This window comes from Rattus rattus, chromosome 9, assembly GCF_011064425.1.
Source record: "Rattus rattus isolate New Zealand chromosome 9, Rrattus_CSIRO_v1, whole genome shotgun sequence".
NCBI lineage: Eukaryota > Metazoa > Chordata > Mammalia > Rodentia > Muridae > Rattus > Rattus rattus.
This window is the reverse complement of record NC_046162.1, coordinates 87398295-87420256: the sequence shown is the minus strand read 5'-3', so window position 1 is coordinate 87420256 and position 21962 is coordinate 87398295. Positions and strand designations below refer to the sequence as shown.

Here is a 21962-nt window from a genome sequence, read left to right as displayed (position 1 = left end):
TTGTTTCAGAGGAGAACTTTAGTATGTAAACTAGAGACTGTTCTTGTGATATTTTGGTGATCAAAATAGTTGCTTTGTACCCTTGTTTAAAGAGTTCCTGAGGGTCAAGTGAAGAGATTTGCTTTAATGCCATTGACAAAAAGAGCCTAGCATAGACACTATCCTGCCGTTTACTCTTATGAAGATCTCTTTGATCAAGCTTAGAAAGAATTCAAAATGGTTGAAGTATTAAAGGGCTACCAGGAAGAAGAGTGGAGCTCAATCTTGTGTGTAAGGAGATGGACAGATTGAGAGAGCTGTGACCTTGGGACAAGATCCCACCCAGCTAAGCTTAGTGTTGATGGATTTTTGTTTGAAGAAATGATAGTTATATCATGTTAGGAACTATTAAACCCATTTATTGTTTGAATTTGGACATGCAGTGACAAGATATTGTGGCAAATTGACAAGGGTTGGTTATTCTTGGTTGTCAAATTGACATGTATCTGGAATAAACTACAATCCAGAAATGGAGGGCATGTATGAACCAGATCTTATGGCTGGAGACACAGGCTTTTGATCCAGATCTTGAGGAATGGTGGCCATGCTTATAAAGATCTTGTGGAGAGGAATTAAAGAAGAAGTTTTGCCCAGGTGTGGCGATACATGCCTTTAATCCCGGGAGACAAAGGCATGAATATGTCTGAGTTCCAGGCCAGCCTGGTACAGAACGATTTCCAAGATAAAGAGAAGTTTAGGTCCAGGTGTGGTGGTACAAGCTTTAAATCTCAGCACTCAGGATACAGCGGTGTGCACATGTCTAAGTTCAAGGTCAGTATCCAGAGCAAATTCCAGGATGGTGACGCTTAAGCAGTCCCGGCTTCACTCCTAGTGACGCACTTAGGATCCACACTCTCTAGATGTGACTGCCACACAGTCCCCTTAGCTGCTGTCCTTCTGACAATCCTGATGCTCTTCAGCAGAGTGCTCGCCTTCCAGGTAGATTCACTGTGGCTGCCTACCTTGGTTGCCGTGACTAGGTTCCGGCCTCCTTCCTCAGCTGGGCTCTGTGCTGAAACGTGTCTCCAGGCTTCCTGCACTGGGAGTGTTGTTTTAGGTCTGTCGAGTAACTTTGTCCCAAGCAGTAACCCTCTCCATCATACATACACACATACACACACGCACACGCACGCAGAAGATAATACTGACAACATGTAACATGTAACATCCCAGAATATGGAGACAGACAAAATGGATTTCCTCCACAGTGATAATTTGGTGTGTTTCTTTTCTTGTCTAGCGATATCTGGAAAGGTGATTGGCTCTCCAGAAGCCCTCTGCGGGAAACTGGTCTCACCACAGGAAGCGCATGAGCAGTTGCTCTGGGCACAGTTGGACTCGCTTCCTAATGGAACGCTGGTCGTCACTAAGAGGTGGGCTTTGGATCTACCCTTGCAAGACAAGCACGGAGTCATCTTGGATACGCTTCGTATTTCCCAGGACAGTCTCCTGACCCTGCATGGCTTTGTCCTGGGAGATGAAGTCCTGGAAGATGACAGCACTCTTCTGAGGGAACTAGGCGCTGAGTTAAAGGGCTATTATAGACAAACCGCCCTAACACTAAAGCAGACGCTGATAAATCTTGGTGGTTACACTGGAAAATAGGTGACAAAGATAACATACTTGTGTCATGATAAGGCAGTGTCTCTTTATGATTCAAACTCGAAAATACATTACCCCAGAAAACATTATCTGACAACCCAGACAGTAGGGGACTTAGAGAAGGCTTTGCTGAAGTATTATGCAGTCTGTGTCCCCACACAGTTTACCTCTGAAACTTTCCACAAGTACCAGTGGATAGTTAACTTTGTTAAGAATGTCATAAATCGTGCTTTACATGAAAAATGACTACGGTATGGTAATATTTTTATATACGTGACAGTCTTTCCTGATTCTACAAAAAATATTTTAAAATGTGTCTTTGAATAACTACACAGGGGGGAAAAATTCTGGGAAAGGGATTGGTTGTTCGAGAAGGCAATGATAAAACATGGTTTTGAAAATGTGTCCCTGATCTTGGCACGTTAATCCCATGCCCTTAATCCCAGTTCTTGGAGAGAGGCAGACCATTCCCGTCTAGGTAGAGAGTTCCTGGAGAGCCAGGGCTATGCAAAGGACCCTATCTCAAAACATGCAAACAAACAAACAAGTAAAAGCCAAGTGTCCCTATCCATCCACCACCACCACTGCAGCCAGTCCTTCTTTCTGATGGAATGCATGGTGCCTTTAATGCACAGAAGAAACTCTTCCAAGAGAAGTTCCCGAAGTGAATGATGAAGAAAGCGGTGGGATAAGGCAACGTTAGCCATAGTGTTGCTACTCAGCCCTGTGTGTGATCACTGCTAAACCTGTGGTTTGTATTTTACAACCCAGAGAAGGACTTTACACATGTCCAAAATCACAGAGGCAAGGCTCTGATTATGTCAAAACTAAAGGGAGACTACTCACAATGGCATATATTAAATATGGGATGTTTCCAAAAAGACCAAAGACACTAGATAATAAATGCATTTGGTTTCTGCGATTAGAGTACATTCTGTCTTAAAGAAAAACACAATTTCTGTTTTGATCTATTTCTTTATCAATATGATTTATTTTTAAAATCTACATCATTTTTTTATCTACTCTGTTCCCAGATCTGTGTCTTTATGAATACAATTCTTCTGTCTGTATCTTTCTTCGATGAAGTTTCATTGTTTGATCTGGAAAGTTATACTTACCAAACTTTGGATGCCAAACAAATGTTCCACCATTTTAATATGTTTCTAAAATAAATGATCTTTACAAAACATCATCAAATTCTCTTAAAGAACTAACACTAGAGACCAACGTTTTGGCCTTTGATCCTCTATAGAAGTTTGCCAAAATATTCATTTTTGGTTCCCTTTGAGGTTTTTGGAATTGTCTATAGAATTTATCTCAGCCTTGTCTGGTCTCAGGACATCTGTTTTTGAAGCAGTGACGTTTAATTGTCCTGAGGAAGAGAGCTCTCCCTGCCTGGCATTGGGGCCTGCGAGAGGCCCCCCTGGGAGTTATTTTGGCCGGGTATGGCCCCGTTTATCTGTTATTGCTCTACATTCCCTGGTCAAATGTCGGTCTTTGCCACATCGTTGACATATTCCAGGAGGCATAGGCCCCCTTTTAGTATCACTTTGGTTTTTCCTGCAGTTACGTCTGAGATGATCCTGCTCACCACAGTTAAAAACACTTGAAATCTTGGATCATCTCTAGCTGTCTAGTGGCAGTTTCTACTACAGTTATATCAGGCGAGAAGATCCGATATCAGCTGTCGTCTAATCCACTCATCTACTGATGCTGACCTTGCCCTCAGTGGTCTGATTCCTTCCCTGCATTCAGTATTCACATTTTCAAAGGCTAAAGACTCAACTGTTGCCTTTCTTGCTGCTGTGTCTGATACACTCCTTTCCACAGCTGAGGTCAGCCTTTGTAAAAAGTCAGGGAAGGTTTCTTTAGGACCTTGTATGACCTGAGTAAATGGTTCAAGTTTTTTCTCTGATTCTGCAACTTTGTCCCAGGCCTTTAAGGCTGACAATTGACACAACGCTGGAATTTCTTCATCATATACAGCCCGCACCTCTACCTCAGCAAAGCGACCTTCACCAAGCAGTTATCTGTGGAAATCTCTCTACCCCTGGCTCTATTCTGTCGTGCTATCTCCCTCACCTCTTCTCTCCACCATGAAATCCATTGTGAATTCGCAGCAGGCTCTAGTATTGCTCTTGCCATATCTTTCCAGTCGTGGGGGATTATTCTATTTTTTTTTTTTCGGAGCTGGGGACCGAACCCGGGGCCTTGTGCTTGCTAGGCAAGCGCTCTACCGCTGAGCTAAATCCCCAACCCCTGATTATTCTATTTTTAATTCGTTTTACAAATGGCGAATGCATTCCAAAATTAGTGACACTCTCCTTAAATTTCCTCAGTTCTAACACACCCACGGGTTGCCATTCAAATTCTTCATAACCCTGTGGATGGTCATCGTCTGGAGGTCTTCGTTGTACACTAATTGGATGCACTAAAGTTTGTTTTCTAATAACCTTCGGTTGGCTTTCTCTAATTTTATCTCCTTTCTCTACCTTAGTATTTTCCTTCATTGTGATTTTAAATCCCTCCCTTAAGGTCTGTGTCCAAGCTTCAGCTCTCTCTCTTTTTTTTTTTTTTTTTTTTTTTTTTTTTTTAATTTTTTTTTTATTAACTTGAGTATTTCTTATTTACATTTTGAGTGTTATTCCCTTTCTCGTTTTCCGGGCAAACATCCCCCTAATCCCTCCCCTCCCCTTCTGTATGGGTGTTCCCCTCCCCACCCTCCCCCCATTGCCGCCCTCCCCCCAGCAATCACATTCACTGGGGGTTCAGTCTTAGCAGGACCCAGGGCTTCCCCTTCCACTGGTGCTCTTACTAGGCTATTCATTGCTACCTATGAGGTCAGAGTCCAGGGTCAGTCCATGTATAGTCTTTAGGTAGTGGCTTAGTCCCTGGGAGCTCTGGTTGCTTGGCATTGTTGTTCATAAGGGGTCTCGAGCCCCTTCACAGCTCTCTCCTTTTGTTGCTCCTCCTGTTCCTTGAGCTCCTGTATTCTTGGTCAAGGCTATGCCTCCACATTTTGAATGTTTCTTTATATTGCAATTCTGATAGTCTGCTGTCCATTATTTTTGATTGATTAGTTTTAAAAAGCTATTCTCCAAGTCTTGCTTCCAAACTTTCTTATTTTCTCTTTGCTGCTCTGTCTGATCTGTGAGCTGTTGCATGTTCTGTTCTAACATCTTTTCCAGCTCCGTCTTCTATCTTCGTTTTCATTTTCCTGCCTCTTCTGGCAGAAGATCTATAATTTCCTGTGTCTTCAGTTCTAGTGTTTCCTCTAGGCCACGTTGCCAAGTCTTAGATTTCTCTTTCTGTTGTTCATGCTGCTCTATAATGTGTTGTATCTTCTGTTCTAAGCCCCACTTCCATAATCTTAGCTTCTCTCTACGTTGTAATTCTGATATTGCAGCATCTGCCTTATTTTGATTTGCTAGCCTTTAGTAAATTATTCTCTAGGCTTTGCTTCCAGATTTTACCTCCATCTCCTTGCTGTTCAGTCTGATCTATGAATTGTCAAATTCTTTTTTCTAGCGTCTCTTCCAGGTCCTGTCTCTAAACCTCATTCTACTCTCTCTGTTGCTTATTTTGAGCTGTAAAATCCTGAACCTTTAGTTCCTGTGTTGCCAAGCCTTAAGCTTTTCTCCCTGTCGCTCAGACTCCTCTATGAACTTCAGAAATTTCTGTTCTAGCATCTCTTTCAGCTTCTGTCGCCAGACTTCATCCTCCTCTTTCTGTTGTTTATTTTGAGCTGTAAAATCCTGTACTTTCAGTTTTAGTGTTACTTGTAATCTCTTTTCTAAGGCAGGGAATTTTTTTTATCTAGGGCTCTGTCTTTTGAGAAGACATAGTAAATCCAGAGAATAAATATTGCAATACTGGTAAATGATAAGGTATCCATCTCCTTTAAATCCATCCCTGTCAGACCATTCAAATTATCACCCCATAAGGCCCAAAAGATATTTATTATGTTTCTCATCTTTAATCAATCAAAAGATCATATATCTCTCTTTATATCGATGTATTACCTGATCCGGAGCCCTTTGTACCTTTGTCTCCCTCTACTGTTCGATTCAGAACACTGCAGTTCTCTCCCATTCTTCTATTTACAGGGAAGGGCTGAGTCCTCTGTGGGTTGCAGCTAGCAGGGCTTGCTTGTGTGCTGATCTCAGGCAACCTGCAGGGCAAACAAGCAGTCCGGAGATCCAGTCTGGTTGTCTGTTTCCTGTGTAGATGTGGAGGGATACCGGGAAACGAACATAGAAAGATTCTCCAGGACTTAGATGCCCAGGCACTGTGACTGCTGGAAAACTACCTCGCAGGAAGTTGTGCTCCAGGTTCTCCTGTACCTCCCTGTGATTCTTACACAGCGCTGCTCAAGCCCAGCTCCAGGTTGGGTTGTTGCCCCTGACTGAAGCTCTCTACCTGGAGCTTAGGGAGGGAGCCTCTTTGCAGTTCTCTGTAGACTCCTCAGACCCAGTCAGCTTTCAATCCACCACTGCTCCAGCCTAGATCGAAGCCAGAGCCCTATTGGCGGGCGGACAGTGAACTTCTATCTCAGGTTAGTTGAATTCTAATCAATATGTTGGGCGCCAATTTGTTGCAGTCAATTCTCCAACCCAGACAAGCCCGTGCAATGAAAACACAACTCAAATGATATGAATGCAAGCTGTGCGCCTAGATTGGACAGATCTACCACTACAGTACTCTATTCCCCAGCTAGGAGATAGATCCCTTACAACTTGTGGCGTCTCGGGGTCACGTGCTTCATCTCCATCTTCCTTCCACCTCTTCTTCCTCCCCCGCCACCCCGCCCCCACAACTCTTCAGCTCCACCTTCCCTTCCCCTGCCCAATCACTAGCTCTAGCTTTTTATTTTACAAGTTAAAAATGGGGAGAGAGTTCTGATGAAGTCACCTGAATACGGTGATTCACTTCTCATCCTAGGCAGCCCCTCTTGGGGAATCATAATTACCATCAAATACAAACAGCACCAGGGCAACCCACAGAAGGGAGCCTCTTTATACAGTAGAAACTGACCAGTGTGAGAGGAATAATGTTCTAATGTGGTGGGGTAGCCACCGAAGAAGACTGCTCAGACATGGCTTTAAGCCAGTAGAGAGTCTTTATTAGTGGGCGAGTGACTATACTGGATGTTCAGGATCCCAGGGGAACACCGAGCCTTCTTCAGGGTGAGCATTTAAGCACAAAAACCAAGTCCTGATTGACACATTTCAGCTAACAAGAACAGTTAGCCAGAAGCAGAACTGCAGGAGCTATAAAGCATGGTTAGTGGGGTTTTAGACTTTCCCAGAACCATGTGGAAATAATTATTAAATAAATTATTTAATAATTATTAAAATAAATTAGGCCCTTCTTTCCATTTTGGTGCTGTCTCCATACTGAGTTTTACAGCTTGAGTGGCCCTTCCATAATGGAGTCAGTTGTGCTAAAGTCTGCTAAGGATGTGGTGGTTTGAATAGGAATGGCCCCCACAGATTCATGTGTTTGAATACTTGGCACTATTAGGAGATGTGGCCTTGTTGGAGCAGGTATGGCTTTGTTGGAAGAAGTGTGTCACTCTGGGGGCGGGCTTTGAACGTTCCTATGTTCAAGCTACACCCAGAGTGGAACACAGTTTCCTTACAGTTATCTTCGGATCCAAGATGTAGGAATCTGAGCTCCTCCAGCACCATGTCTGCCTGTAGACTTCCATGCTTCCCACCATGATGATAATGGACTGAACCTACATGCCAGCCCCAATTAAACGCTTTCTATAAGAGTTGCCTTGGTTATGGTGTCTCTTCACAGCAATAAAACCATAATAACTAAGACAGGAGGTCTGGGGTTCTGCTACCCTAGGGGTCCCTGAGAGCAAGAGAAAAGAAACACAGAAAATAACCTTGAGGCTTGAGCAATGTCCTTGTATGTGAACTTTACCAGATCCTTCCTGCAACCCCCACTTTAAGGAGCCAGAGCTAGCCTGGAACTCTGGGTAACCCCATGGACCAGACTGTGGAGTTGATTAAAGGTCCTCGACATAAGGCCCAACCAAAAACGAGTTTCAGTCTTTTTAAAAAGGAAAGGAACTGTGTCAGGTGTGGTGGCCCACACCTTTAGGATGTGGGGGCCAGGAGGATCTCTGAGTTTGAGGCCAGCCTGGTTGACATAACAAGTTCTGAGATAGCCAGGGCTCTACAAAAAGACTGTATCTCAAAATGTACAAGAGTGGAAACCGACTGTTGAGCTAGGCTGAGAAGGGAGGATCACCGAAAATTCCAGGTCAGTCTGGGCTTTATAGGCAAAACGACCAAGGAAAGGAATGAACGGAGGGGTAAAGGGTAAAGGGCAAAACCCCAGAGCAATAGTTACAGAAAAGGAGCTGATATTAAGAGAGCCCATCTCCCAAGGCTCTGTCCACCCTTGAGCGGATCAGAATTTGTCCTCCCAGGAGTCACACTCAGGAAGGGAGAGCACTGGCCCCCTCCCCTCAATCATGAATCTCTTTTCAAGTCCAGACATGATGCAAAATGAACTAGATAACAGGAGGAATCGGGGGTAGAGAACCTCTTGTGGTGGGTGTTGTCAACTCTATGTCTGAAAAATTGCGAAGAACCGGGAAGCACCGAGGTCCTCAGTCTGTTTGTCCAGCAGCACTGTGATGATAATCCTGCAGCACAGAGTTGGAGGAACGAAGACACGTATTCCACAGCAGCGTTGGAAGGATGACGGCACGCTGGGCGGGGCATGCAAATGAACACGGCCCTGTCTCCTGGAACTCTGGGAAAGAAAAGAGCAACGAAAACTTCTCTTCCCAGTCTTGATTTCACAGGCTTTTCGTGGTATAAAGGTGGTGGGCATGATAGCATCTGGGAGCTGATGTTGATCTCGTGTTTATCGGCGCGTGAGTGTTTTGACCATGAGGTAAAAGTGCGTGTGTGAGTTAGTGGTGCGAGCGTGGCACTCTGCAGAAGTATCGCTTCTCGGCCTTTTGGCTAAGATCAAGTGTAGTATCTGTTCTTATCAGTTTAATATCTGATACGTCCTCTATCCGAGGACAATATATTAAATGGACTTTTGGAACTAGGAGTTGGAATAGGAGCTTGCTCCGTCCACTCCACGCATCGACCTGGTATTGCAGTACCTCCAGGAACGGTGCACCCCTTCGGGGGACTCTACTGCGGGTTGAAAAGTGAGACTTGAAACATCTGGCTTTTGAGCACTTTATCTCTTTACTAACCACGCTGTGTGTACAGATACATTCTCTATCTGTGAGTAGCTATAAAATGTATTGGATTAGGGTACATTCTCTCTCTATCTGTGAGTAGCTATAAAATATATTGGATTACGTTTCGTGAGGAGTCCTGACCTTAATATAATAGAGTATTTTCATAGGAAACAGTACTTACACCGTTCCTAGGTCTGCTAGTGCTATTCCTTTCCACAAACAAGCAGATCACAAGTTTTGGGCTATAACTCAATGATAAAATCTACAGCATATGAGAAGCTGAGATTAAAGTCAAGTAACACCATGCTCGGTTAAAACATATTACCATTTATGCTAAGCTTTATTTTTAAATAATTTTTTAAAGTCCCACTCCAGAACTGTATCATCTTTTCTCTAAAAATGTATTTATACAACATCAAGCGATTCATGCTTCTGCCCACAATTGTCCAAGTCACTCTGAGGCTCTGAATTGGAGCGATTAGTCACAGCTCTACCACATGCTCCTTTGCAGAGTCAAGAGTTCCTGAGACGTGAGTACACAATTTTTATGGTCAGATGCTGATACCAGCTTTCCCCTCCTTATTTAAATAAAAACAAAAACAAGAAAAAAAGAACAACTTTGTCAGGCTGATGGTACGGGCATACAATCCTAGCCCCTGGCAGTTACATAATTAGACCTTGTTTCAAAAAGGAGTGTGTGTGTTAGGGGGGGGCAGGGGGGGCGGGGGCAGGGGGGGCGGGGGCAGGGCAGGGCAGGGCAGGGCAGGGCAGGGGCAGGGGCGTGTCGTCGGAGGTAGTGGTAGGGGATACAGCATGGAGAGATTAAACCATTCAGCAGTGCAATTGCTCCACTCAAGGAGGCCATTGCTCTTTCAGAGGCCCTGAGTTTAATTCCCAGCACCTATGTCCAGTGGCTCACAACCAACTGTAATTACACTCATATGTAACTACATACACACGTACACATAATTAAAAATAAATTAGATCTTTTTTAATGAAGCACTAGGGGTGTGGCTCAGTGTTAGAGACTTGTCTAGCACTACAAGGCTTTACCTTTGACCCTCAGCACTAGGGTCAAAAGCGAATCTAATACCACCACCACCCAAAGCTATAAATTAACAATTGTGACGACTGAACATTCTGTGCCCTTTCCCATGGATATAAATAAGGAGCTTATTTCTCCATCCCACCCATTTAACCCAACAACCCTCCCTCTGGGTGTTTGTGGCTGTACCAGAAAAAGAAAGGGTTGTATGCCTATGTGCCTGCCTTTTAATATTAATAGCACGTACATCCAATTGAGAGACTGACAGTGCATGACCAGGGAGTGTGCTGTGCAGTCACTCAGAGGGATGCTGTGAAGACTGGGCTGTAGCATAGAGAGTTGCCCTGTATCCATCCAGTTGCTGCTACAAAACAACCTTGAGATCTCAGTTGTGAAAACGGTATTTATTTTCCCATCTGTATATCTACAATCTGTTGGGATCCGGCTGATCTAGTTGGGATGACTTGAATGTGGCTCTGAGCTGAGTTAAGGTTGCTTTTGTGTTTCTCGTTCATCTGTGAGGGACTGGCCATCTGGGCCATGCTCTTTGTGTGCCTCCAGCATGAATCCAAAAGAGCAAACTCACGCTGACAGCACACAGTCAGCCTCTGTGCACGTGGTAGTTATTGAAGTTTCGTGGGACAGAGCAAGTGATACAGCCAAGCCATACACTGCATCTACACCATTTCTGCCCCTCCCCTACCCCCTCCCAAATTCACAGTCACCATTTTTAAAAAGTATTACTCTTACATGTATACATATATGTGTGTATACATACATATATATATACATATATATACATATATATATAAATATATTGAGTCCATTTAGCTTTGCTCATATGTGCATATACTTGGGGCTGACCTCTTGGGATTAGACAACCTATGTGGAGGTTCATGTCCAAAGGCAACCAGTTCTCCCTGGCTCGGCAGCCATTGCCCTCCTTGTCTAAGGGTAGGTTCATATGGACTTCCCCTGCCCACTAGCAGGTCAAATTGTTGGTGTCCCTATGCTGGTCATGTAGGGAGTTCATGAGTGCAGCTTCCCTGTTGTGTCTAGGGGATGTAAATTAGCTATTTCTCATCTGTATATTTACTTTCCTGCCCCACCCCCTTGCCATGAAGCCTTCGATTTGGGGGTTGTATTACAGCTGTATCAGGTGGGGTTGGCACCTCCAGTTCCTTATTACCCGTATTCTGAACAGTTGTAGATCTCTGTGACAGTCCGTCTACTACCCCTCTTTGATGAGGGCTGAGGACTATCTCTGCTTCTCTGTATTAGGATACAGAGAAAACAGATTATATTCGCTTCTGAAAGAGGCAGTGGTAAGTTCTCCTCCCTGGTCTATAACTTCTCTAGCTACGGGTGCTTGACTAGGTTTACAGTACTAGACATGAGGGCTTTCCTATTGAGCAGGCCTTAAGTCCAATTAGACAGTCAAATAAAAGGGTCACTAGTGTACCATTGTGGGTATCTGGCCAGGCCAGTCATTGCTATTCGTAAAGTCCTACCATTTACAGCAGGACAGGACTAGCAAATGCATCTCTCCCTTGGTAGCTTCCATAGCACCTTCTGATACTAAAGAGCCGGTCAGCAGGGAGAAGACTTTGAGGCCAGTTCTAGTTCAATTCCCTCAAGTCCCGTGTCTTGAGTGTATGACATCTTCGGCAATAGGGTCTTACCTTCAAATTCTAGGGGACAACCAAGAGCGACAAGCAATAGCCTATAGTTTTTTTTGGGGGGGTCTCTTGGGCTCCCCTGAATAACAACTCAAGAGAACTCCTATTTCTCAGACATGATCCTGGGTTCATGGCTCTTACAAGGAGCATTATCACCCCAAGCAGCATAACTTCTACAAATTATACATCTATGTATACACATACACATACACATTACACGTAATCTTAAGTAGGAATAAACCATAGGTTCTGTATGTTTTATGAAACATTTTAGTGTTGTGTATTGCCCTCTCTCCCTTCCCCCTCCCTAGTTAAAGCCCTGCCCCAATTTTCCTGTCTTCTGTTTCACAGCACAATCACCTGCCATTCCCCAATCTAGAACTTCCCTGATTTGAGTCTCACTGCCTCTCCTGATTTCTGTGGTTACTCATATCTAAAGATCCATAGCTAAGAATCACAGAGAAGAGAGAACATATGGCACTTGTCTTGCTGTGTCTGGATCACTTCACTCAGATATGGTCTAGTTCTACCCATTTATCGTATGCATGCTGGTTTCGTTGTACTTTCCCATTGTCCATTCAGTTTTGTAGCTCACTTCCATTTCCTAGCCGTTGTGAACATGGTGGCAATGACCAAGGCTGAGCGGGTATCTGCAGGATATGATGTCCAGTCCTTTGAGCATAGGCTCCAGGGCTATTTAGCTGGTAGATTTATTGTTTAGCTCTTTGAGAACTCTCCATGCTGATTTCCAGAGTGGCTGCACCAGTTTGTAATATCTGGTGCAGCCACTCCTTGATATACTGCTTGGATATGCAAAGGGTAGAATGAGAAGTATTGGGCATACGAACAGTGCAAAAAGTCAAACGGAAGAAGCAGCTGTGTAGAATATAAAATTTATTACAGAACTTGCAATGTGCGTAAAACATCAAAAAGGCATGGAAATAAGCAAAAATGAAAAAGAATACACCTGGCTCATGAGATGTTCAGGCGCTTTTTCTTTTCTCTTTTAATTCCTTAAGCTGGTATGATCATATTCTTGTTGCCCTCCAACATTGTTTTAGGAGTGTCACATCGCACCACAAGCAACTCTTTTATCTTGCTTATTACACTAGTTGTAGTATTTATGATATTAAGACAGTGTAGCAATATAAGGAGAGAGGGAGGAGGAGGAGGGGAGGAGGAGAAGGTGGAGGAGGAAGAGGAAGAGGAGGGAAAAAAAAACAAGGATGCTCCTGTAAAGCTTGAGCCCCACAGCCAGCATGAGATGCTAGCCCAGATGCTGCTTTCAAGACACCCAATCCAAGGAGTTGGTCTAAAGGACATCCTACCATCACTCCCAAAACAGTTACAGATGAGGGAACCCATTAGAAATGCTAGGAGTCAGAAACGTGATCAAGGATGGGGTCAGAAGAAAAAGCCAATACAGTAGAGAGCCTCAGAAATGGATTCTGCCCATGGGCTGCAGGAAATGCCTGGAGCAGAGAATTTCATAAAATTCTCACTCTGTTTTAGGCTCTTTGGGTGACAGAATGAAAGCTGGATTGAATCAGGAAGACTGGAGGCAGAGAACCAATCGCCTTGTCACTGGGAAAAAGAAGTGGACTGAGCAAAGGGTACAGCTGCCGCTAGTAGGGTGACTCATTCCCAAAACACATCTCTGTGGCTCCAGGCCTTAACAATGAACCTTCATTCATTAACTTGTGGTATTAAAAAGGAGCCACCACCCGTTTGGGAGGCGAGCGCGTTCTTGTTTGACTTCCTGTGTTATCTACAATAGTTTCAGAAAGCCGTCCTCCCCCCATACAGCAAGTAGAGGTGTTTAACGGCTCTTGAGGCAAAGCAGAGTTTATGAACGCCTTCCGAGTGCACAGATTCAGTACTAAGCCCAAATACAATATTCCTGACCATGCCTGAGAACTGCTCGACACTGTCGAAAATGACACCATCAGCACAAATATCAGCAGCACTGTTGAAGGAGACCTCCATTGTCCCACAGGCCATTGCTCTTAGCAGCGCCTCCTTATACTGTCCTCTGTCTTCCCGTCTCCTGTACAGAATGGCTATGTCTTGGGGCCGATAGCCTTCGTGGAACAGGCTGTGACATTTTTCTGCCACATAGCTGGCTATTTGTCCCGGTGTCAGGTTAGCCTTGATCTCACACACGCCAGGCAGAGCCCAGGTACACATTGCTTCCTCATAGGGAGCCTCCTGGAACATTGCCAGGGTGTCTGGACATCCGTTGGATGGAGGGTTTTCTTGGATCCTCTTCATTTCATCTTTCATTACCTTAGCAATTTCCACAGCACAGTGGATCTCACTGGTGATCATTTTTCGAGGAAACTGAGCGGAAGGAGCTGGAAGGCCACTAGCACCTGCGTGCCGGATTTGGAAAGGATCCAGAAAAAGCCAGAGGATCCCGTGGTGAAGGCGTTCCCCGCTCGCTTTTGGATGGGTGGTGCTTTTAGCCTTCTCATACCAGTCACCATGTCTACTGCAGAAATTCTCCGTCTCATCCAGCACTATGTGTTTAACCTTTGGGAACTCTTCTCTCATGAAGGCCCTCCGGGTCACGGCTCGGCAGGTGACCTGTTGCCTATAACCAGGAAGGAGAAAACAAGGTGTCAGGCATAGAAACAAAGATAACGGGAGCTTTTCTTATTCGGAATCGGAAATAGAGCCTAATTCTCCTTTGCAAACCAATTCACTAACAGAGGAAGTACAACCAAACCACCCTGCTTCCAAGGTGCCTGACAGAACGTGAAGTTTAGAGATCGTTTGGTTAAATAAATCTTCATGTGAAATTTTACTACAAAGTAGTTAGACAGTCTAGTGGTTTGTGCCTACAGTCCCATCCTCACTCAGGAGGCTGGAGATCCTGAGTCCAAGGCCAGCGGGACTACATAATGACTGTACGTCAATCTGGTCTACGTAACAATACTTGATCTCAAACAAACAAAAAAAAGTTAGGAAATCTTGTTGTTTCTACTGGTCCAATTGTGGGGCTTGGCAGCTAAAGGAAACCTCAAAAGTCACTCATGTATGTTCCTACTTCTTTAAGCTGCCCTTCTGGAATTGGGTAAACCACCTCCTCCTCTGGGCATCTCATAATCTATACTTGCAGAAAAGGTGTGTGTCAATTCAAATTCTGTCTAAAGTAAGTTTTGTTTCTTCACCTGTCACACAGGATCAGAAAGACCTTTGAGTTTTGGTAAGGCAAACATCGATCGCTGACTTCCTTCAAGGAACCTGAAGGGGGAGAAAACACGACACGGCTCACCCTCTCTCGGGCCCATCTCCCTCCGAGGCACACTGTAGTGTACATGTATGCTACACAACTATGCTTTTCAAGTTTAGTGGCTTCTTGCCTTCTCTAAGTTTGATCCAATTAATGGCACATTCACGCAGGTTTCGTGATACAGGTCCCGGCTTTTCTCTCTGTGCTTGACTCTTAATTGCATTCCTTCCCTTCTAGCATGGCCTGGTGTCTCTGGAGGGACGGCCCTGATTTTTGGCTGTCTCCATCCCTTCCTCACAGTAGGAGTTCGATGGCTATTTGTCAATTAGGCTTTTAACTGGTATATTTTTGAAATGTAGCCACAGAACTTAGTAATGTGCACGGCCCCTAGCACAGTTTCCTGCGGGATCTAGCATCTGCGTGCGTTCCAACATCACCAGTATGCCCACACCCTGGCTCCACTCCAGTTAGATCTGCCCCTGTTTTCTGGCCTCCTTCTACCTTTGACCTTGCTGTGTCCTTTGCCTAGTGGGCCATCCTCATCTCATTCACTTCTCCTTGTTTTATGTTTGCTTGCGTGATTGCTTTGGATATAGGGTCTCGGTAGTCCAGGCTGGCCTCAAACTCTCAGTCCCCTTGTTCTGTCTCCAAAGTGCTGGGACTGCTGGCAGGCACACTCTCACACGTAGCTTCCTAATGATTTAGGAGTCAAGTCTCCTTCCCTAGAGAGAAACTGCTGGCCAACCTCTGGCTATGTGAGGCAGGCCTTTATCCCAATCGTACAGCACTGCATTGTTTATTTTAAGGTGTTTGTTGGTTTTGTTCCCTGACATTATATTTAACACCATCTAACATAAACACTGCCCAATAAGATTTTTTTTTGAATAGTTATAACCAAAACAAAAATGTGAATTTGTCTTCCTTGGTAAATTGTACAATGTCCAACTTACTTACTACACTGAAAGCTAGAGATATCAGTCATAATTGCACTCATATGTTTCTATGTGCAGAACAACTTAAATGTTTTTCACTGGATTTTTTATATATCTGGTGATATTTTACAAACTAAATCAAATTGAAATTGAAATAATTCCTGCTATATATAGTGACTAACTGTACAACCAAAACACTAATTATCCAGGAAAAGGTTACTTAAAGTGAGACAAGTTCATTTCTACTTTCCTTAGATCTAAGGCTCAGGCTGTGGGAAAACGGTTCTAATTCTATATAAAGCTGCAGTTGGGCCTGGAAGTATATCCCTATAATTTCAATACTCAGGAAGCCGAGGAAGGAGGATTGAGTTTAACACCATCCTGAGCTGAGGAGAAAGACTACCTCAAAAACAAAAAGTGTCATGTTTGGGACTGTACACGATAAATTCTCTATTCTAGACCTCAATCACATCTGTGGTTAACTGAAGACCGTGTGAACTTCCACAGTGAAAACGCACTGCAAAACCTTAGACTCAAAACACAAATTACTTTTTTCACTCAACTGAAAGACTTTTTTTTTTTTTGTAAAGTTTAGATGGTAAAATTCTCACATCACAAAATCCCTCAGGGAGTCATTTTCACAAACATAGAGGATCTCTTTGGGTTTGCAGTGGAACATATCCTTAATTTTCTCCACCATCTTTATGGCAAGAGCTGTCTTCCTGGTTCCTGGAAGGCAGTGGATGAACAGTTCCCGGGTTTCCCGGAGGTTCCTGGACAGTGCGCTGGCTTCCTCTTCTATGCACAGCTTGAAGAACTCGCAGCCCAACTGGTCACTCAGCACCGATCTGGAGCACAGTGAGACCAGCACTAAGCTCTGGAGCAAATCCTCCACTTCAGCGTTACTGGACAGCTTGTAGGCTCGGGGGTACACAGGGGACGGATCAGGCCTGGACCCTCTGCCAGGCAGACATATCACCCTTGGAATGACACCCACTTTGCCTCTGTAGCCTCCGAGGGTTTGTAGCCGCCTCTTTAACTGAAGGGCAGTGTTCTGAGTATAGTCAGATCCTCCAAGCCAACTGGGGTCTGTTAAGATTGTATAGAGTACCAGAGGGCTGCCGACTGCTACCAGGAGAGCATCACAGAGGACCTTCTCTTCTCTCGTTAAACCAATATCGCCAGCCCAGCTTCTGGACAATATCACAATCCCATGAGAACAAGGGTGTGTCTGGGTCTTCAGTAAGTCCTCCAGTCCTTCATGGTCTGAGAACAGCTTCTTGCAGAGGCATTCTGGATGAAATTGTAGGTTTTCCTGTGTCACTGAGAATTGAAGAAGTAGAAGTCATCAAAACTTTAAAAAGCACAGGGCTACTCCTGTGGTCTTGTAGGAAAGGATGGCTCTAGCTTCCGAACCATGTTTCTCCTGTTGCAAAGAGAGCACTCCCGAGGCAGCTACTAGAGGTTCTCTAGCCTGACAACTGCAGCTCTAAGGGAAGTTGTCAGGGAGAGGTCTACAGAGAACAGGCTCCTGGAGCCCTTTTCTGGTTCCAGACAGCCACAGCTGCTGGGAAGATGCTCTTTTTTTTTCCCTAAAGGCCTTCTGTGAGGCTTATGCTTTGGGGGAATATTCTTTTAGAATAGCAATTCTTTTTTTTTTTTTTTTTTTTTTGGTTCTTTTTTCGGAGCTGGGGACCGAACCCAGGGCCTTGTGCTTCCCTAGGCAAGCGCTCTACCACTGAGCTAAATCCCCAACCCTAGAATAGCAATTCTTAACCAAAAGTCTGAAGACATTTTATTATGTGCATGCATGCGCACGCGCATGTGTGTCTGTCTGTCTGTCTGTGTTCAGTATATGTAGAGGTCAGAGGACAACTTTCAAAAGTAGGTTCTCTCCTTTCACTATGCGGGGCCCAGAGATTAAACTCAGGTTACTCAAACCTGCTGATAGGCTTATTTACCCAACCAGCCATCTCACCAACCAAGACAATGTCTGGAGACCTTTTTTAAAAGATTTATTTTATTTATATGAGTACACAGAAGAGAGCATCAGATTCCATTACAGATGGTTGTGAGCCACCAGGTGGTTGCCGGGATTTGAACTCAGGACCTCTGGAAGAGCAGTCAGTGCTCTTCACCACTGAGCCATCTGAGTGGTTAAGCCTTTTTGATTTTTACAACTACAAGGTGGCTACTGGCATCTGATGAGTAGAAGCCAGGGACACAGCCAGGCAGTGTATAATTGACAAAGCACTCCTTCTGTGATGTGATTCCAATGTTAGTCGTGCTGAAGCTGAAGAAAATTTGCTTTAGCGTGTGTATGTGTAACCCTCGGCTCCCTCCGTATTAAAGGGCATGGCACAGCCCTCATATGCCAGAGGCCCAAGGAACGTCAGCACCTTACCTTTTGAAGAATAAAAGGCATGGGTAGTTAGAATTCACTGCATTTGGAACTGTAATAAAGATTGAGGACTAGGATTTAAGTCTCTCTCTCTCTCTCTCTCTCTCTCTCTCTCTCTCTCTGCATGTGTGTGTGTGTGCGTGTGTGTGTGTGTGTGTGTGTGTGTGTGTGCGCGTGCGTGCGCACTTGTAGGACCATTATGTCTGCTAAGTCTTACATTCTCTAAGAAACAAGATTTGGATGATTACAGGCTGCTATTCATTCCTCCCACCCTCATCATTGTTTCCAATGCTCAGCATCGTACTCAGGACCTGGTCCATGCTCTACCACTGAACTACGCTCTATTTCATAAAATGGTCTCCTCAGCTGAAACGAAGAGGGAGATCCTGGGCTGGGTGACACAGTGAGATCCTGGCTTAAAAAAACAAGCAAAAACCAAAACAGAGATGCGTATACCTGGAAAGAAACGGCGCTGCAGGGTCTCCTTATGTTCCAGGACTTTAGTGAGATACGCTGGCCTTCCCGGTGCAGACAAAGCTGGTGACATCGGGTGAGCACTGTCATTGGTTGTGGGAAAGCCCGAGGGATCTAAACAAGCATACAGAAAGTGGGAAAACGCAAAAGTGGAAGAACTCTGCGATCGCTCTTTCTACAGGCAACAGGTGTGTAGTCCTGCACTACCACACATGGCTGTGCGTGGCAGGAAAGGACGCCTCGAATTGCTCTGTGGGGTCTCAAGTATTTTACCTTCCCGGGTAATTCGTTTCAAACAAGTGTCACTTCTCCTATCTCTCATGAGGTGATGATCCCTGAGTTTACTTCGAACCCTAAATGTATGTTGGATGCCAGGTTACCTGTAAGAAATAAGGGAAGGGCGGGGTGTTGTTGGCACATGCCTTTAATCCCGGGGAGGCAGAGGCAGCACCTACAGGAGGGATGGAGAAGAGGAGAATGCCTTGGGGGCTGTAAGCAGCCCTGTGGCCAAAGAGGGCAGCCCAGGCTGTAAGGATGGTTACAGGTGCCTGTAGTCTCCATTCAAGGTAAGATGGAATTGAAAGGGGGTGGATCTTGCTGGGAAAACAGAGGAAGTAGATCAAACAAATTTAGGATGAGCCAAAGGATGATGCATGAAGTCTGTAATGACTGATGTCATTGGGAGCATCTGACCCTGCAAGCAGTCGGTGAGCTTATTGTGAGTATTATCGGCTGACTAGACATCACCAAGGCTGACTAGACGTCACCAAGGCTGACTAGACATCACCAAGGCTGACTAGACATCACCAAGGCTGACTCCAAACAAGATGTAAAACCACCAGCGACTCTCTTCCCTTGGAGTGGTCCCCTACCCCAGAGTATCTGCTTTAGCCTCATTCCCTGTGTTGTGAGGCCTCAGGGCTGACAGTTTAAAATATTTGCTCCTAGATTTACTGAAATGGTCTAGATTTGTCTCACACACACACACACACACACACACACACACACACACGCGCGCGCGCGCGCGCACCCACGCACGCATACTCGAGTGCATACACAGTTTCCCTGGAAACACATGGTTCAGTGTCATATTTAAATGGTGTTCTCTCAAGACTGTTTTTCCAGTGAAGCTATTCTATGTAGACAAGAAAAATCAGCCAAATTTTGTCAACAGGGCTTTAAAAAAAAAAAAAAAAAGGAACTCACTAACAACTCCTGGCTAATGATATATGATATGCCTCCAAAAGACTAAAATCCATTTTTTTTTTAAGTTCAAAAAGATCAGATTCATAGTCTTTGGAACTAAGCATATGAGAAAAAGAACACAGCAGTGGGAGAGTATTTGTAAACAAAAACACATTTTAGGGTTTTTTTGTTGTTGTTGTTCTTAAAAAATAAACTGTGTGGGGTTGGGGATTTAGCTCAGTGGTAGAGTGCTTGCCTAGCAAGCGAAAGGCCCTGGGTTCGGTCCCCAGCTCCGAAAAAAAGAAAAAAGAAAAAAAAAAACTGCGTGATGGAATACCCTGGAAAGGAAAAAAGAGGGTTGTTGCCCTCGACCTCAGCAATGCTTCCCCTCTCCTTTTACCTGACTGAATAGCCAGCATCATCTCCACCCATTGTTGAGCCTTCAGCCTCGTGACAATATTGTTCTCCATGATCCAGGAATCCGGGTCCTCTGCAAACACGACACAACAGAAGGGCTCTACTTGAACCACACAGACAAAACCATACAGGGCCTCTCTTTGGTAAACTTTCAAAATTTTGGTTGTGAAATTCACCCTGGGCTTTTCACGACAGAAGTGGTATGTGGGTAGCTTTTCTATGCAGTTTTTGATTTCTGTTTTTAGTGAGTCGGGGTTCACTTTTTCTTTCATACATCCAAACACTTCTTTGCTTTTATCATCGACCCCAATAATTATGTATCCCCCCTGAGTGTTGGCAAATGCAGAAACATAATGAGCCAGTGTCTCTTTGATCCGAGGGACAATCTTTTTGGTGGTAAACCTTTTAAACTCAACATGTGTTGACTCCGTGAAGCTAAGCTTCTCCTTATAATTGAGTTTATCCTTTTTAAAAAATTCCAAGGCACACATCTTAATATCTTCCTCTTCCTGAACGGTTCTGTTGAGGATGTGGTCTTGAGAATGTAACTTAGGGATACCTCTTTGGGCTCTAGACTCTTTCTCCCGAAGAAGCTCTAGGGCACTGCTGGCACACAAGTTGATGGCGGAGGTCACATCTCTCTGATATATATTGGAGCGTAAGCTGCAAATCTTCAGTGGAAGGCTGGAGGCATCTGGGCTCCATGACTTCACAAAAATCAGGAAGTCGTGGTCCTGTTGCATGTAGTCCAGGTGCTTCTGTGAACCTGATGGGAGGAGCTTTTGAAAGGAAGTTTCCAAATCCTGCCCCAGCCCATGGCATCGGTAACTGTAGCCTTTGTCATCGATCTTGGCTTTGATCACCCCTCCCCCAGAATTCAGCAGTACACATACAGCCTGGACAATACTCGAGTTCTCGTGCCTTTTCAAACAACTGTTGGTCATCTCCTTCCGGTTCTCTTCTCCCAACGTCACTTTGCCCAGATTCACAGTGATCTCTGCATAGGGCATTTTCTGCACTGGCAACGATAACAGAAAGACGTCCCTAGAATTAACCAGGACAGAGATGTTTTGGTATTAGTGAGAAGTTCAGAGAGCAAAATATTTTCTTCAAGGATATACATTTTTGGAGTTGCGTTTTAACGTTGGACATTATCTTTTAAAAGATATGCAGGTGGCAGCAGGAACTGACCCTCCAAGCCTTCCCCATGCCGGGCAAGCGCTCTTCCACTAAGTCACATTCTCAGCCTTCTCCCTGCTCACTGTTTTCAGGAACTGGGATTGGGGGCTTTTCCCAGGGGCCCCAGCTTTGGGAGTAATCTTTGCTAGTATTGTTTTTGAACAATCTTGCCAAACAGACTTTTCAACAAGAAGAGCCGTAGGTTAAAACAGGAACACAATTGTTTCCATAATGGAAAAAATAAATAAATTACTGAAGATTCCATCCCATTTCCACCTAACATTGGGAAGCACCAACACTGAGTCCAAATACAAGAGGGAGGAGGCGGGGGGTTAGCACAGGCGGGGGGTTAGCACAGGAGCTGAGTGAATTGTTAAAGAATGTGCAGAACTAGAAGCTTACATCAGTGACTTGATTCAAAATTCGAAGGGCTAAGAAAAGTGGTAGAAAACAAAGGAAGTGGAACTTGGGTTTGTGTGTGGTACGACTTGCTATGAAAATAAACATCAAGCTGGGCATGGTAGCCCAAGCCTATAATCCTGGCACTTAGGA

At 44.6% G+C, this 21962-nt stretch overlaps 1 protein-coding gene, 1 non-coding gene and 1 pseudogene across 2 annotated transcripts; 2 read left to right on the top strand and 1 right to left on the bottom strand.

Moving 5' to 3' along the window:
* Window positions 1-645: 645 nt before the first annotated feature.
* LOC116910381 lies at window positions 646-1887 on the top strand (annotated as a pseudogene).
* A 6723-nt stretch (window positions 1888-8610) lies between these two features.
* Window positions 8611-8801, top strand: LOC116910749. The gene has a single exon (XR_004389262.1). It is a non-coding gene; the product is annotated as a U2 spliceosomal RNA (small nuclear RNA).
* A 4565-nt stretch (window positions 8802-13366) lies between these two features.
* On the bottom strand, window positions 13367-21274 carry Slfn14 (schlafen family member 14). Its single transcript, XM_032911828.1, has 4 exons — window positions 20215-21274; window positions 18612-18743; window positions 16366-17077; window positions 13367-14180 (listed from the first exon to the last, which is right to left on the bottom strand). The coding sequence occupies exons 1-4, from the start codon at window positions 21239-21241 to the stop codon at window positions 13367-13369; spliced, it is 2685 nt and encodes an 894-aa protein (XP_032767719.1). The 5' UTR covers window positions 21242-21274.
* Between the last annotated feature and the right edge of the window lie 688 nt (window positions 21275-21962).

Coding starts and splice junctions, on each gene's coding strand:
- Slfn14 (XM_032911828.1), bottom strand. CDS start 21,241: ATGCCCTATGCAGAGATCACTGTGAATCTGGGCAAAGTGACGTTGGGA. Junction 17,078..18,611: donor GCAGCGCCGTTTCTTTCCAG/GTATACGCATCT, acceptor TTCAATTCTCAG/TGACACAGGAAAACCTACAA. Junction 14,181..16,365: donor TCCCTGAGGGATTTTGTGAT/GTGAGAATTTTA, acceptor TCCTGGTTATAG/GCAACAGGTCACCTGCCGAG.